Here is a 13,851-nt window from a genome sequence, read left to right as displayed (position 1 = left end):
ACTGTCATTTATGTCATTTCATCTACATTCTGAGGCTAAGTATTGTATAATTCTTCAATTATTTTATTTTTCCTGGATCAAATTAGTTTACTTGTCTAGAATCCACGTATAAATTCAACTATACCGTTTTACGAGTAAGCACTTTCATTGGATGCGACTGTAAAGCTTCATAACGGAATGCTTATTCTTTAAACATTCGAACAATTGTAACTTTTAGAATTGACAGTTGAACTTTTTAGAGTCCGGAACCTTTTTATTGTCTTTTCGGACAAATGTAACGTTAATAAGTGTAAAAAAGAAGAAGATACATTTCTATATATAACGCCGAAATTGAAAATGCTATACCTTAACGGTAATTTTTGTCGTTAGGGTATAGCGTAAGAATAATCACGATATACCCCTTGACGATTTGACTGCAGGGTTTAGCGTGCAAAATTCATACGCTATTCTGTAGCGTTAAAAATTAATACGCTATACCCCTGAAATTGTTCTTATAAGATGAAATAATTTCACCTATACCTAAGCCGTATTTAAGAATTCATACACCAACACTGTAAGAGGTCGTTTGGTAGGATGCATTAGATAAAATAATGCTTGCATTAGCTTTGTGTATTAATAATACCTTGTTTGGTAGACATTTTGAACCTATGCATTAGTTATGCAAGCATTAGTTATACATCCTATTTGGTATTATCATATGCATAACTAATGCATTAAAAACCATGGTATTAGCAATGCAATGAGTTTTAATGTATGCATTATCTTAGTTAAAGACAAAATTATCGTTCAAAATTTATGCTTGATTAAAATATGCTAGTTATTATATTAATGCAAGTTTAAAATAATTTAAATAGTGAGAAATAAAATTATATCTCTAGTAAATAAATAAATACTTAACATATTTCCTTTTTTATTAATAAATATTTAGTTCTATTTTACAATATAGGTAGACAAACCAAATAATTTTTTAAACTTTTTCATATAAAAATATTTCTCAACATATGTTTCTTATAAAAAGTTTGATTGATGGACTAGTTTTGAGGGTATTTTTGTAAATAAATAATTCTTTTAGAAATTATGCAATGCTTTAATACATCAAACCAAATAATGGATAAGAAATATGTGAGCATAACTAATACCATCATAACTAATGCAAGCATAACTAATGCAAGCATTATTAATACACCATATTCAACATTATTCTTATACCCCTGAAACTGTTCTTATAAGGTGAAATGATTTCACCTATACCTAAGCCGTATTTAAGGATTCATACACCAACACTTAAGAGGTGAAATGATTTGTATTGATTGGGTTGGTTTTTCTAGGTGTTATGAAACATATATATACAAATATAAATAACTCATTTTCTTCTCTCTTTTTTTCAAAAAAATAGATCTCATATTATTAGGTTTTTTTACTTTTAACCCGCGTAAAAAACTATTTACATTCAGTAGCCGAAAAAGTATATAAAATTCATATAATTTTTGTATATAACATACAGAAATAACAGAATATATATATACACACACTAGTTCCTCGGCACGTGCGTTGCACGTGTATCTATACAATAACATTTACTTCTCGAAATTCAAACTACTGTGAACTTTGATCAATATTTTAAAATATATTTAATGTTTCATGTATATTTTGTTTTGCAGATTAATCAAATTGACTCTCGAGAAGCAAAAAATATTGCATAAATTAGGACAGAGGAAATATAAAATTTAGGTCCTAACTAATTATATATTCTTTTTTTCTCATCAGATTATAGAGTCAAAATTATTCAAATGCCTAGAAGAAATGCATGGTGAATCGTACAAGTCATTCATACTAAGCAAATTAATTCCTATTGCTGGAAATGTTCATGAAACAAATATTATTGTATATATATAGACAAATATTTCTCTAAAGAAATAATATTATTGTATATTAATTATAGAGAAAATGTTATTCAAAGAGAAAAAAAACATATGGCTTTTAATTGTACTTGTATCTTAAAAATGGCAACATCAAGTAAAATTATAGAAGTATAAAATTGTTAATATAAGATCAAGAAAATTTAGAGTAATATTGGTACAAAAGACCGAATTAGCGGTTCTACCAAGGCAAAGTAGGAGTATTTTTATTTGCGCACAAAAGAAAATTTTAAAACAATTATGCTATCATACAAATACGAATATTATAAATTCAACCTCCTGCACTTTCGGAACGACTCAACTGGACCCGACGAATGCCGAGGTTTTAACACTACAAATTAATGGATACATCTCGCTCCCAAAACCCTAATCACCTAAAACCCTCCGACGAGCCTGACCACGATCTTTATACAATCCCTAGTTACACAAGTAAGTAACCCACAAAACCTTCCTGTCTGTATTTTTCTGAAATTAGCTTTAATTTATACATTTTTTTGTTGTTGTGTGAATGAAAAAAAGGTTGGTTTTCTTGGCAAAGCATACACGAAGTAGAGAGGCTATCATTGCGAGAATTCTTCGATGGCAGTTCAATTACAAGGACGCCCAGGATTTACAAAGAGTACAGGGATTTCATTATTACCTCCTACCGTGAGGATCCGACCCGAAAACTCACTTTCACGGAGGTCCGGAAGTCATTAGTGGGCGATATAAGCGTGCTCCACAAGGTATTTACTTTTCTAGAGAAGTGGGGTTTGATCAATTTTGACCCTAGTAATACTGAAATAGCGCCGGCGGTTATTGGTGCTGCGGAGGAAGAGGATAATAAGGAGGATGAGAAGTGGAGGATTAGGGTTGAAGAAGGGGCCCCACATGGGGTTAGGGTTGTGGCAGCTCCTCATTCTTTGAAGCCCCTTGTGCCGGTTCCGTCTCCGGTGGTCGTCGGGGACGGAGGTGGTGGCAGGGGGAGGAGTGGTGATGTGGCAGATAGTGTAGTAAAGGCATCACCTTTGGCGTCCTATTCGGATGTTTATGGGAAGTCGATGGATCCACAAAGGAAGGAAAGTGTAGTGTGTGATAGTTGCAAAGAACAGTGTGCTTCGGGTCATTATGAGTACATCAAGGTATTTTTGTGTGTTTTTGAGTAGTTTGACTTCATTCTTTGCTAGTTTTCTTTATTCGTTTTGAATTCTAGTTACTGCTATGTAGTAATCGCAATAGAGTGGATGGAAACATAATTTGGTGTTCCAGAATTATCATTTTGAGCTCAATATTGGTACAACAATTAGATGATCAGGAATTGAGCATGATATAGTGGATCACTTTGTCTTTGTAAAAACTTTGTGTGTATCTGTTTTGGGTTTAGTAAGTGAGCTGTTTCAGACTATCTTTATTGAAAGGCCAGTGACAAAGCGAGTGATATTCATATGGATGAGTACCTAAATGCTTATTAGTAGGACTTAGATAAGCTGCAATGTATAGTTTGACTATTTTTTCTTTCTATAAGTTACTTTTGGCTTTTGACAAAATTGTTTATATAACAAAGACAAAAAAGTTGTTAGGAGATCTATTAAGCTTTAACCTCTAGACGCAAAATACTCTCTGATGGAACTATCTTTATTGATGATTGCTAAAATTTTTAGAACAACTTGCAGGGCGCTGGCTCTTCAAATCAATGTACTGAGAACCCCTAAATAGACCATGTTTCTTTATTTTGCACTTGCTTGTCAGTTTCTTATGATATTTCCGTCCTAGATAGTTTAATAAACAAGATTTATATGTCGATGCATGATAATTTGCCAATTTGATCTGTAGCATTTTTCTTGTATACACTTATGTTACCAATGCTGGCGAAAAATATTAAAAATAACTTTTAGTTGGAAAACTACAGGATGCTTGAAAATTGGTATATTCAGAATAGCAGCTGTCTTGATTGCTTTCTCTTGGTTTTATCCAGAATGCAAGCTATAATTTATGCGAGAAGTGCTTTAAAAGTGGTAATTATGACAAGGACAAATTGGCAGATGAGTTCAAGTTGATGGATGGTGCGAACTCCAAGGCTGTCTGGACTGAAGCAGAAACCTTACTCCTATTAGAATCTGTATTGAAGCATGGTGATGACTGGGATCTTGTTGCTCAAAATGTCAAAACAAAGAGTAAACTGGATTGTATCTCAAAGCTTATACAGTTGCCTTTCGGGGATCTTATGCTTGGTTCTATTCACAAAAAGATTAAACATTTGGACACAAATGGTGAGGTAAGCAGCGTGGATCAAGCTCAAGGTGCAATAAGTGAGTCTGGAGAAACTCCTGGAAATCAATCTCATGAGCAGAACCAGGAGCATCAACAGAATGGAGATGGTGAAGACAAAACCCCTCCTCTCAAGAAAATACGCAGGGCTCCAATTGCAGAAGCCAGTAGTTTCCTGATGAAACAGGTACACAACTCACCATTGTTGCCATTGTGTCTAGTTGATCAAATAATGTTCTATTTGTATGTGGAAAGCATATCGAGCAAATAAGCAATTTAAGAAATGTTAAACACAGGATAATAGGAAGTCCAAGAAGGAAAAAATGCTACATGTGGCTTTTGATTGTTCTAAACATTCCAAGATGTGAAAAGAAGTAGCTTTATGGTTTCATAAGTAAATTACTGAAATGCGGTGGGCGTTTGATCTTGAGGTCGTCTTGCTTTGTTGCAACTTGCAACTTCCACGTTTATTACTCTTGTAAAAAATTGGTGATCTGTACTATTCAGGTGGCTCGGATCTCTGGTGCTGTTGGTCCACATATCACAGCATCTGCAGCTGAGGCTGCTGTTACCGCCCTTTGCTACGAGAACCAGTGTTCAACGGACATTTTTGATGAAGATGATGATGGATTGGGATCAATTGCTGATATCAGTGAGACAGAGAGGTTACTAATTCTCCTTCCATCCTTTTTTTTTTGATGAATAGTTAATACTATCTCCATTCATTTTCATATCAGTTTTTCTATCTCTCCTTTCCGGAAATGGTCATTTTTATTCCAAAAAGTACTACACTATATTAGCAATTTAGAACACATGAATTTTTTTGGCTTACGTTAATACTTATTTATAGAGGGTAATTCTGATTAACACATTCCTCTTCTCTTCAATTCTTTAGAAAAGTGAAAGGTGAAAAACAATATGGGATAAAGGGAGTATGTAACTATCAGCTTGTTGCTTAACATTTGTTTCAGTCTCTGCAGTTAATCTTGTAGAATTCCCCATCATGTATATTCGGCATTTTAATGTTTGTATCTTGATTTCATTACATCTTGGCTAAATAATCATTACAGTGTTCTAAATTTACTTTTATATGAAATTGTATTGTCATATTCCCAGAGGGAGTCAAGATGAAAGTGCTAAAGGGGAGGAAAAGTCTGCCAGCTCAGGTATTTACCCCGTGATAATTATCATTTTTGTCTCTTTAATTTCCAATCAGACCGGAGCAACTGCTAAAAGTTGGTTCATGGTCACAACTTGTCAGTCATGTATTACATGGTTATGTTCTCTTTTTATCAATTTTGTGGTTACGCTGTCTTGCAGAAACAGAGGTGGCAGTCTCCCAAAGGAATACTATACCTCTAACTTTACGCATGAGGGCCGCAACTGCAACTGCTCTCGGCGCTGCTGCTGCTCATGCCAAATTGTTGGCTGATCAGGAAGAGAGAGAAGTAGAATATCAGGTTTCTACTTTAGTCGAAGCACAGGTAAGTTTATGGTTTAGAACAAGTTTCGGGGAAAAGAAAAGGAAAAATGAAAGAAGCCTTTTCGGAAAAAAATGAAAACTGGGTCAGGAATTGGACCTAAGAGCTTTCTTCATATTCAGAGAAGTCTAAAATACTTGTGCTTTATTATCCTCTGCCTCTGCACATGCTTCTCATTTTCTAGCTTCTTTAGTTCCTGATACTTTGGTTCTTCCCTCAATATCTTTGGTTGGCTTGGCTTATCACTTATGTGTCTTTCCATTACATGTAGGTGAAGAAGTTGCAACGTAAAATGAAACATGTCGAAGCTCTGAACCTGATGATGGAGAAGCAACATGCCCAAATGAAGGATTTAGAAGATTCTTTAGTTACGGAAAGAATGGACATCTTGCAGAAGATATTTAGCGCGGGGGTATCTAGATGGAGTGATCATGCTTCTGCCAAATCTCAAAGTAGCAGCATAGCTTGATATTGTAGAGAGACTCCAACAATTAATTTCCTTCTTCAGATATTCTCCTGATGATGATTGTCATGTGCCTGATTAACAAATAATAGATCCATTTGCTGCTCAATTGAAGTGTGCTGCTTTTCATAAATGTCAATGTAACTAACTATATGCTAACTTCATTACTGGTTTAATCATGGAAAGACTTTTAAAGAACTGCAAATGTATTTCAAGTGTGTAGCATTGATTGATTTGAAAAATTGGGAGGTAATCCCTGCTGCTGTGGATCAAGGAAGAAAAACAATGATTTTATTTTTCAGAGCATGGATAGAATTCTTATGTGAATTCCTACAAAGATAAGGAGGGTAAGAAATGTTTTCTCATAGATTTTAACACCTGAAAGATCATACGGTAGTTAAATGCAGAAGCCAATAACCGAAAAGCATAGAATAGCTTACCATGAAGCTGCAATATTTTCTTTTGAATCATTGGTCGTGCTAAATTTCAGCATGACTTTTACAATAGGGATTTTTCTTTTTTCATTTTCATTTATACCCATGATTATGTTCTTCATTCTATATGTACGATGGGGGACATATGTCTAATACTAATAAAAGAGTAATAGTAACTGACAAAAAATACCAAGAAAATACAAATAAATAAATGAGTTCAACAAAACCAAATGAGCAGAAGCACTTGTTGCCAACATTCTGAACAAGACGAGCAGCAACAATAATAACAAACCCAGTGAAATCTCACATGTGGGGTTTTAGGAGGGTAATGTGTACGTAGACCTTACCTTCACCCTATGAAGGTGGAGAGACTGTTTCCGATAGACCCTCGGCCCAAGAACGGTAGAAGAAAGCAATAACCAAATACTAGCAACAACAAGATAAAAGGCAGCGGAAGCAAATAGCAAAACATGTAATTAACCAAGAACAAGGAATACGAGACTAGCGTCAACTACTGGAAATAGTGACGCACCGTTTAAAAACAAGGAACTAGGAATAGGAAAATACAAGACAATTATTGAAATAATCATTGATTACACTAGTACACCCAGTAATACATTTACCAAATAGTGACCGACTTAATATTACAGTAGAAAAACCCAACAACATGCCTTCCTTCCCTCCTCTTATGCAATACAAAGAGAAGTGGATTAGAAGGAACCTTATTCTAAACATTACTTCCTTTGTTCCATTTTATATGACAGTACTATTTTCACCGTGGTATTAAATAAAACGGAGTATACACTACCAAGTATTACCATTTACCCCAAACAGATGCAGTATTTCCCTCTAGGGCCAGTGGCACAGGTTGCACTTTGGTACTTAACATTCAAGGCTTTCTTGCATGCAGCTACACATTGTGGCACTGTGCATGGATTTATGTCAATCCCAAATGCACTCTCTACAATCTTTGGAGCCCAAATTAAGAGCACAATTGCCACAGCCACCATTACTATCATAGCTTCACTCTTCTTCATTGCCTTTACTTCCATTTCTTTCTTAATCGGTTTACTTTGTTTTCTTCTTCTTTCCATAAAGATAAGTTTTCACGTCTATTTATAGCTAGTGAAAATTTGTAGTCCGCTGATTCCCATTAAGTAGGTAACCAATATTCTATTACGCTTAACTAAATGCAGCTCATAATATTGTAATCTAGGATTTTAGTATTAAACAAGTAAATTAAGATATGAAGTATCACATTCCACTAGCCATATGTGTATCTTTTTAATGTTAATATATGCTGTGTCCAATAAAGAAACAACGTTTTGGCGATTCCTCTGTGCTTCTTTTCCACGTGTAGGAGTTCGATTTTTTGGGATTAGCTGATTGGTGATTAAAATGACCTTTGGGCAAGGGATTGAAACTGCTTTGTGTATCAGGCTTAGGTCTAATCATATAATAGTACAAGTGAATAAATGGAAAATTCTGATGTTGTCTCTCTTTTTCAAATTTGGAAAATGAATATTGGAGCCCGCACCACTATGTGTTATGATTTGCAGGGGATTACTTTCTTTGTTATGACCCAAAAAGATACGGACTGATGTATCTCTATTGAGTTTCAGTTTGAAAATGGGATGTGAATTGCAGGTGTTATTTGGTAGTTTATTGATGGCCTAAGGGCATCTCCAACCTTTATTCCCATTTCTAAAATGAGATTTACAACTTACTCCAACCATTTTCCCATTTTTCTCGCAAAAAAGAATATTTTTCTCTCTCTTCTATATTATATTATTATCTTTCATTTCAATTTTATTTTTTAATTCCATTAAACAAATTCCATCTTTTATTTTCATTAATTTGTAATTTCCATTAAAATAATTTCATAAAGTTTTAAATAATATAATTTACAAGCAATTATTATAGATTAACTAATAATTTTAAATAATATAGTTTGTATATGTATTTACTTACTGTTTTTTTATTTAATATTGCAGCTTACACAAGCAAAAGCTTTACTTATGTAAGATCCGAACTTCAAAAAGTGTTTTAAATTTGATCATGTGTGGGCTACAATGAAGGATTTTGAGAAGTTTAATGAAGGCGGTTTTTGAAGGAAAAAACCAAGAAAGCAAGGCTATGCTAATATATCATCGGAGTCTGAGAAAATCCTACCCCTGATTCACCCTATCTATCATTTCCTAACTTATCATCATTTTCACTAAATTTAAATGAGGATGTTGTAGGTGATTCCACATCATCACAATGACCTAGTGAGGTGAAGAAAGGAAAAATGAAGAGAAAAATTGACGAAGATTATATGAAGACAATCCAATAATCAGAAAATAATCGGATGGTTGAGGCGATGAATAAAGCAACCAAGGCAAAAAAAAGAAGTTTTGACTGTTCAAAAAGAAAAACTAAGAGTAAAAGAAATGAAAGAAGAAAATAAAGTTTTAATGATGGATGCGGATTCTATTGTCGATCCGACTCATCGAGAATTTATGCAACAAGAACAACAATGAATAATGTATAAAAAAAGTCAACAATATCCACAGTCACAACCACAACAATCCTCGGCCCCATTCACTCAATACTATATTCTAATTTAATGTATTTTTAATTTTCATGTATTTTTAATTTTAATGTATTTTCAATTTTTACTTTTTAATTTTAGCAACATCTAATATTTTATATTCGCACCTTTCAATTTTAGCAACATCTAATATTTTATATTTGCACCATTCATTTTTTGAGATGATTATATATTTTTTGTACAATTATAACTTATAATAAAATTAACTTACAATTTTACATAAAAATAATAAATGCACGAAAATTAATTTATCAAAATTATACGCCAAAGTTAAGATGTAAAATTAATATTATAAAGATATTACATAAACATAATTAGGTATATATAAAGAGATAAATTAAAAGAGTTAAATAATAAAATAATAATAAAATATGCATAAATAGTAATGGGGGAGATGAATAGTATACCCCATATTTGGAGGAACACTATTCATCCCCCATTTTGGAGGCAAAAATGGGGGAGCATTGAAGCTGCATTATGGCAAAAAATACCCCCATTATGGAGAAATGGGGGAGGGTTGGAGATGCCCTAATGTCACTTTGACTAGACATGAACAGTTCCGTAAAAATTGTATGGGGTAGCCACTTTTTAAAGTGGTATTTACTTTTTATCCAACATTTTAAGGACGCCCCAGGATTAGGTGGGGTGCCTTAACTAAGGATAAAGCTAAAGAGTTGGAAGGAAGGTTATCGGCAATGGGAGCTTGGAGAAGTAGTGGGGACGCAAACACAATGTGGTCGACGACTGCGGACTGTATAAGAAAGGCGGCGAGAGAGGTGTTAGGGATATCTACGGGACACTATGGTGGACACAAAGGAGATTGGTGGTGGAATGCAGTTGTCCAAGGTAAAGTGGAAGCAAAGAAGGCGGCTTACCTAAGGTTAGTAGGGAGCACTGACGAGGAGGAGAAGAGAGGGAACAGTCAAAGGTATAAGGTAGCTAGGAAGGAGGCGAAGATGGCAGTGACAGAGGCTAAAACGACAGCTTTTGCTCGTCTGTATGAGGAGCTAAGGAACAAAGGTGGGGAGAAGAAGTTATTCCGACTCGCTAAGGCGAGAGAGAGGACAACTCGGGATCTGGACCAAGTGAGGTGCATAAAAGATGATGACGGCAAAGTTTTGATGGGAGATGACCAGATTAGGAGGAGGTGGCAGACCTACTTTCATAAACTTCTAAGTGAAGAAGGGGATCAGGATATTATACTTGGGGAATCGAGGAATGCCGACAGTCACCATGAAGTAAGTAATTGTAGGGACATTGAGATCGATGAAGTCATGGAGGCAATGCGTAAGATGAGAAGGGGCAGAGCTACCGGGCCAGACGAGATTCCGGTTGAACTGTGGAGGTGTGTGGGTCAAGCAGGCTTGGAATGGCTTACTGCATTGTTTAGTGTTATATTCAAGACTAATAAAATGCCTGAAGAGTGGAGGTGAAGTACAATGGTCCCGTTGTATAAGAACAAAGGTGATGTCCAGAGCTGTAACAACTATAGGGGCATCAAATTACTAAGTCATACCATGAAAGTTTGGGAGAGAGTGGTAGAAATGAGAGTGCGAAGGACGGTGTCTATTTCAGACAACCAGTTCGGGTTCATGCCGGGACGATCTACCACAGAAGCTATCCACCTTATTAGGAGGATGGTGGAACAGTACAGAGATAAGAAGAAGGATCTCCACATGGTGTTTATTGATCTGGAGAAAGCGTACGATAAGGTTCCTAGGAAGGTCTTATGGAGCTGCTTAGAGGATAAAGGGGTCCCGAGTAACTATATTAGGGTGATTAAAGACATGTATGATGGAGCTAAGACTCGGGTTAGGACAGTAGGAGGCGACTCTGAACACTTTCCAGTTATTACGGGATTGCACCAAGGGTCTGCACTCAGCCCATTCCTATTTGCCCTAGTGATGGATGCACTGACTCATCATATTCAAGGGGAGGTTCCATGGTGCATGCTATTTGCTGATGACATTATTCTAATTGACGAGACAAGAGGCGGCGTCAACGAGAGGCTAGAGATTTGGAGACATGCTCTTGAGTCTAAAGGTTTCAAGTTGAGTAGGACGAAGACGGAATACCTCGAGTGCAAATTTGGAGTTGAGCCGACGGAAGCGGGAGTTGAAGTGAGGCTTGACTCTCAAGTCATTCCCAAGAAAGATAGTTTCAAGTACCTTGGATCGGTTATTCAGGGGATCGGGGAGATTGACGAGGATGTCACACACCGCATAGGGGTGGGGTGGATGAAGTGGAGGTTAGCGTCGGGAGTTTTGTGTGACAAGAAAGTGCCACCGTTACTAAAAGGTAAGCTTTATAGAGCAGTAGTTAGGCCTGCCATGTTGTATGGAACTGAATGTTGGCCGGTAAAGAACTCACACACCCAGAAGATGAAAGTAGCAGAGATGAGGATGTTGAGGTGGATGTGCGGGCATACAAGGATGGATAAGATTAAGAATGCAGATATTCGAGAGAAGGTGGGTGTGTCCCCCATGGAGGACAAGATGCGGGAAGTAAGAATCAGATGGTTTGGGCACATTCAGAGGAGGAGCACTGATGCACCGGTGAGGAGGTGTGAGCGACTGGCTGTAGTGGGCACGCAGAGAGGTAGAGGGAGACCTAAGAAGTATTGGGGAGAGGTGATCAGACAGAACATGACGCGACTTAGGATTACGGAGGACATGGCCCTTGATAGGGAATTATGGAGGTCGAGCATTAAGGTTGTAGGTTAGGGGAGAGGGCGAATATTTCTACAGCACAACTGAGAGAGACTATCTAGTTAGGAGTTAGACTAGAAATGTCAGTGGTCGTCTATTGATGCAGGGCTTTACCTTCTAGTTGTACTATACCAGCCATCTAATTCGTATTTCGTATTTCGTATCCTGTATTTCATATTTCGTATCTCTTATATATTATTGTTATTTTATTACGCATTTTTATGGTACTAATATATTATCTCCTATTGCTTTTTTTGAGCCGAGGGTCTCCTGGAAACAGCCTCTCTACCCTTCGGGGTAGGGGTAAGGTCTGCGTACATATTACCCTCCCCAGACCCCACTTGTGGGATTATACTGGGTCGTTGTTGTTGTTGTTGTTGTTGTTGTTGCTACGTATATTTTATATCAAATCAATATACAAGCATAATATAAAATATATGATTGATTTAAATTAAAAACTTGAATAAATTTTTATTTTCAATTTTAACCTTATACTTTCTTAAGAAACTTTGGACGAAGAGCTTTGGAAAAGGGCACAAATATGTTATTTTGATTAGTAATTTGGAGATTTGTATCCTATATTGAGTGTGCGATAAAAATTGTGCCACAATTTTAAAATAAACAATCCTAGATTGCTCATTCTAGAATAAAAAATTCTACCAAACGTGGAATAAATTTATCCCGTATCTTAAGGGATTATGACCCTTATCCCATGAACCAAAAAATCCTTTACTGTTCTCCACCCTCTACCATCGTTTTATTTGCCATTTAACATTTTGACACATCCTTTTAAAAAATTTATTTATTTGATTAAATTACTCTTATGACTTAAATGATTTTGGGTAAACGGAACCAAAATTTTTAAAATAGTGTGTATAAGTATTTACACACTATCAAAATCTAGGACTAGCTTTCTATCAAAACGCCTGCTGGACATGAAGTCCCAACTGAGAGATATCTAGCCTTGCTACAATTTCTCTCCTACTGCTTTTTCCACCTAAACTACATCAGGGTACCAATTCAGTACAATCATGTATCTATCTAGCCTAGGAAACATCTTGGCTCTAACATATATTTCTTGGATGATTAGTGTGACGACCCAAAGGGTCATCACCTGCTTTAATTGAATTTTGTGTCTCTGAGGTCTTGAAAATCTCATTTATCACCACCTCGATTTGCGTGCGCAGTCCGAGCGCGTAGCCGAAGAGCTTAAATATGAAAATCGGTGAAAAATGCTAAGTTTTGATTATTATATGAGTAAATTTGACTTCGATCAATATTTTGGGTAAACGGACCTGGACCCGTGATCCGACGGTCCGTAGGAAAATATGGGACTTAGGCGCATGCGCGGAATCGAATTCCGAGGTCCCAAGCCCGAGAAATGAATTTTAAAGGAAAATTATTTTCTGAAATTGTTTAAGGAAATTTGAAAAGAAATATGATTAGAACATGGTGGTATCGGGCCTGTATTTTGGTTCCGGCGCCCCGTACAGGTCTTATATATGGTTTAAGTCATTTTTGTAAAATTTGGTTGAAAACGGAGTCCGTTTGACGTGATTCGGACCTAAATTGCTAAATTTGATGCTTGATGAAGTTTGAGAAAAAGTTCTTGATTTTGAGGATTAATTCGTTGATATTGAGGTTATTTTGGCGATTTGATCGCACGGATAAGTTCGTATGATATTGTTGGGTTAATACGTGTGTTTGGTTAGGAGCCCCGAGGGCTCGGGTGTATTTCAGATGTGTTTCGAGAAGTTTTAGACTTAAGAAAAATTACAGGTTTTCAGCTGTTGGGTTTCTGGTGTTTCCTTCTTCGCGTTCGCGGGAGTACCCACGCGAACGCGATGGGTTGATTGCTAATGAAGAGAAATCCTTCTACATGAACGCGTATCTCAGGCCGCGAACGCGAGGCAATGGGGGTTTATACCTTCGCGAACGTGGACCTGGCCACGCGAACGCGAAGGCCAAGTGGGCCAGGGCAGGGGGAGGGGTAGTTGTCTTACGCG

General features: G+C 36.4%; 1 protein-coding gene across 2 annotated transcripts; it reads left to right on the top strand.

Moving 5' to 3' along the window:
* Window positions 1-2,189: 2,189 nt before the first annotated feature.
* Window positions 2,190-6,308, top strand: LOC107824877 (SWI/SNF complex subunit SWI3A). 2 transcript variants are annotated; one of them, XM_016651681.2, is made up of 7 exons: window positions 2,190-2,348; window positions 2,439-3,040; window positions 3,874-4,353; window positions 4,674-4,831; window positions 5,283-5,332; window positions 5,493-5,650; window positions 5,919-6,308. In XM_016651681.2, the coding sequence occupies exons 1-7, from the start codon at window positions 2,261-2,263 to the stop codon at window positions 6,114-6,116; spliced, it is 1,734 nt and encodes a 577-aa protein (XP_016507167.1). In that variant the 5' UTR covers window positions 2,190-2,260; the 3' UTR covers window positions 6,117-6,308. The 2 variants fall into 2 exon arrangements, with proteins under 2 accessions (XP_016507167.1, XP_016507166.1); XM_016651680.2 differs by having other exon boundaries at window positions 5,487-5,650.
* Window positions 6,309-13,851: the final 7,543 nt, after the last annotated feature.

Source organism: Nicotiana tabacum, chromosome 6 (assembly GCF_000715075.1).
Source record: "Nicotiana tabacum cultivar K326 chromosome 6, ASM71507v2, whole genome shotgun sequence".
NCBI lineage: Eukaryota > Viridiplantae > Streptophyta > Magnoliopsida > Solanales > Solanaceae > Nicotiana > Nicotiana tabacum.
Note: the sequence above shows the minus strand (reverse complement) of the source record. Positions and strands in the feature narration are given on the sequence as shown.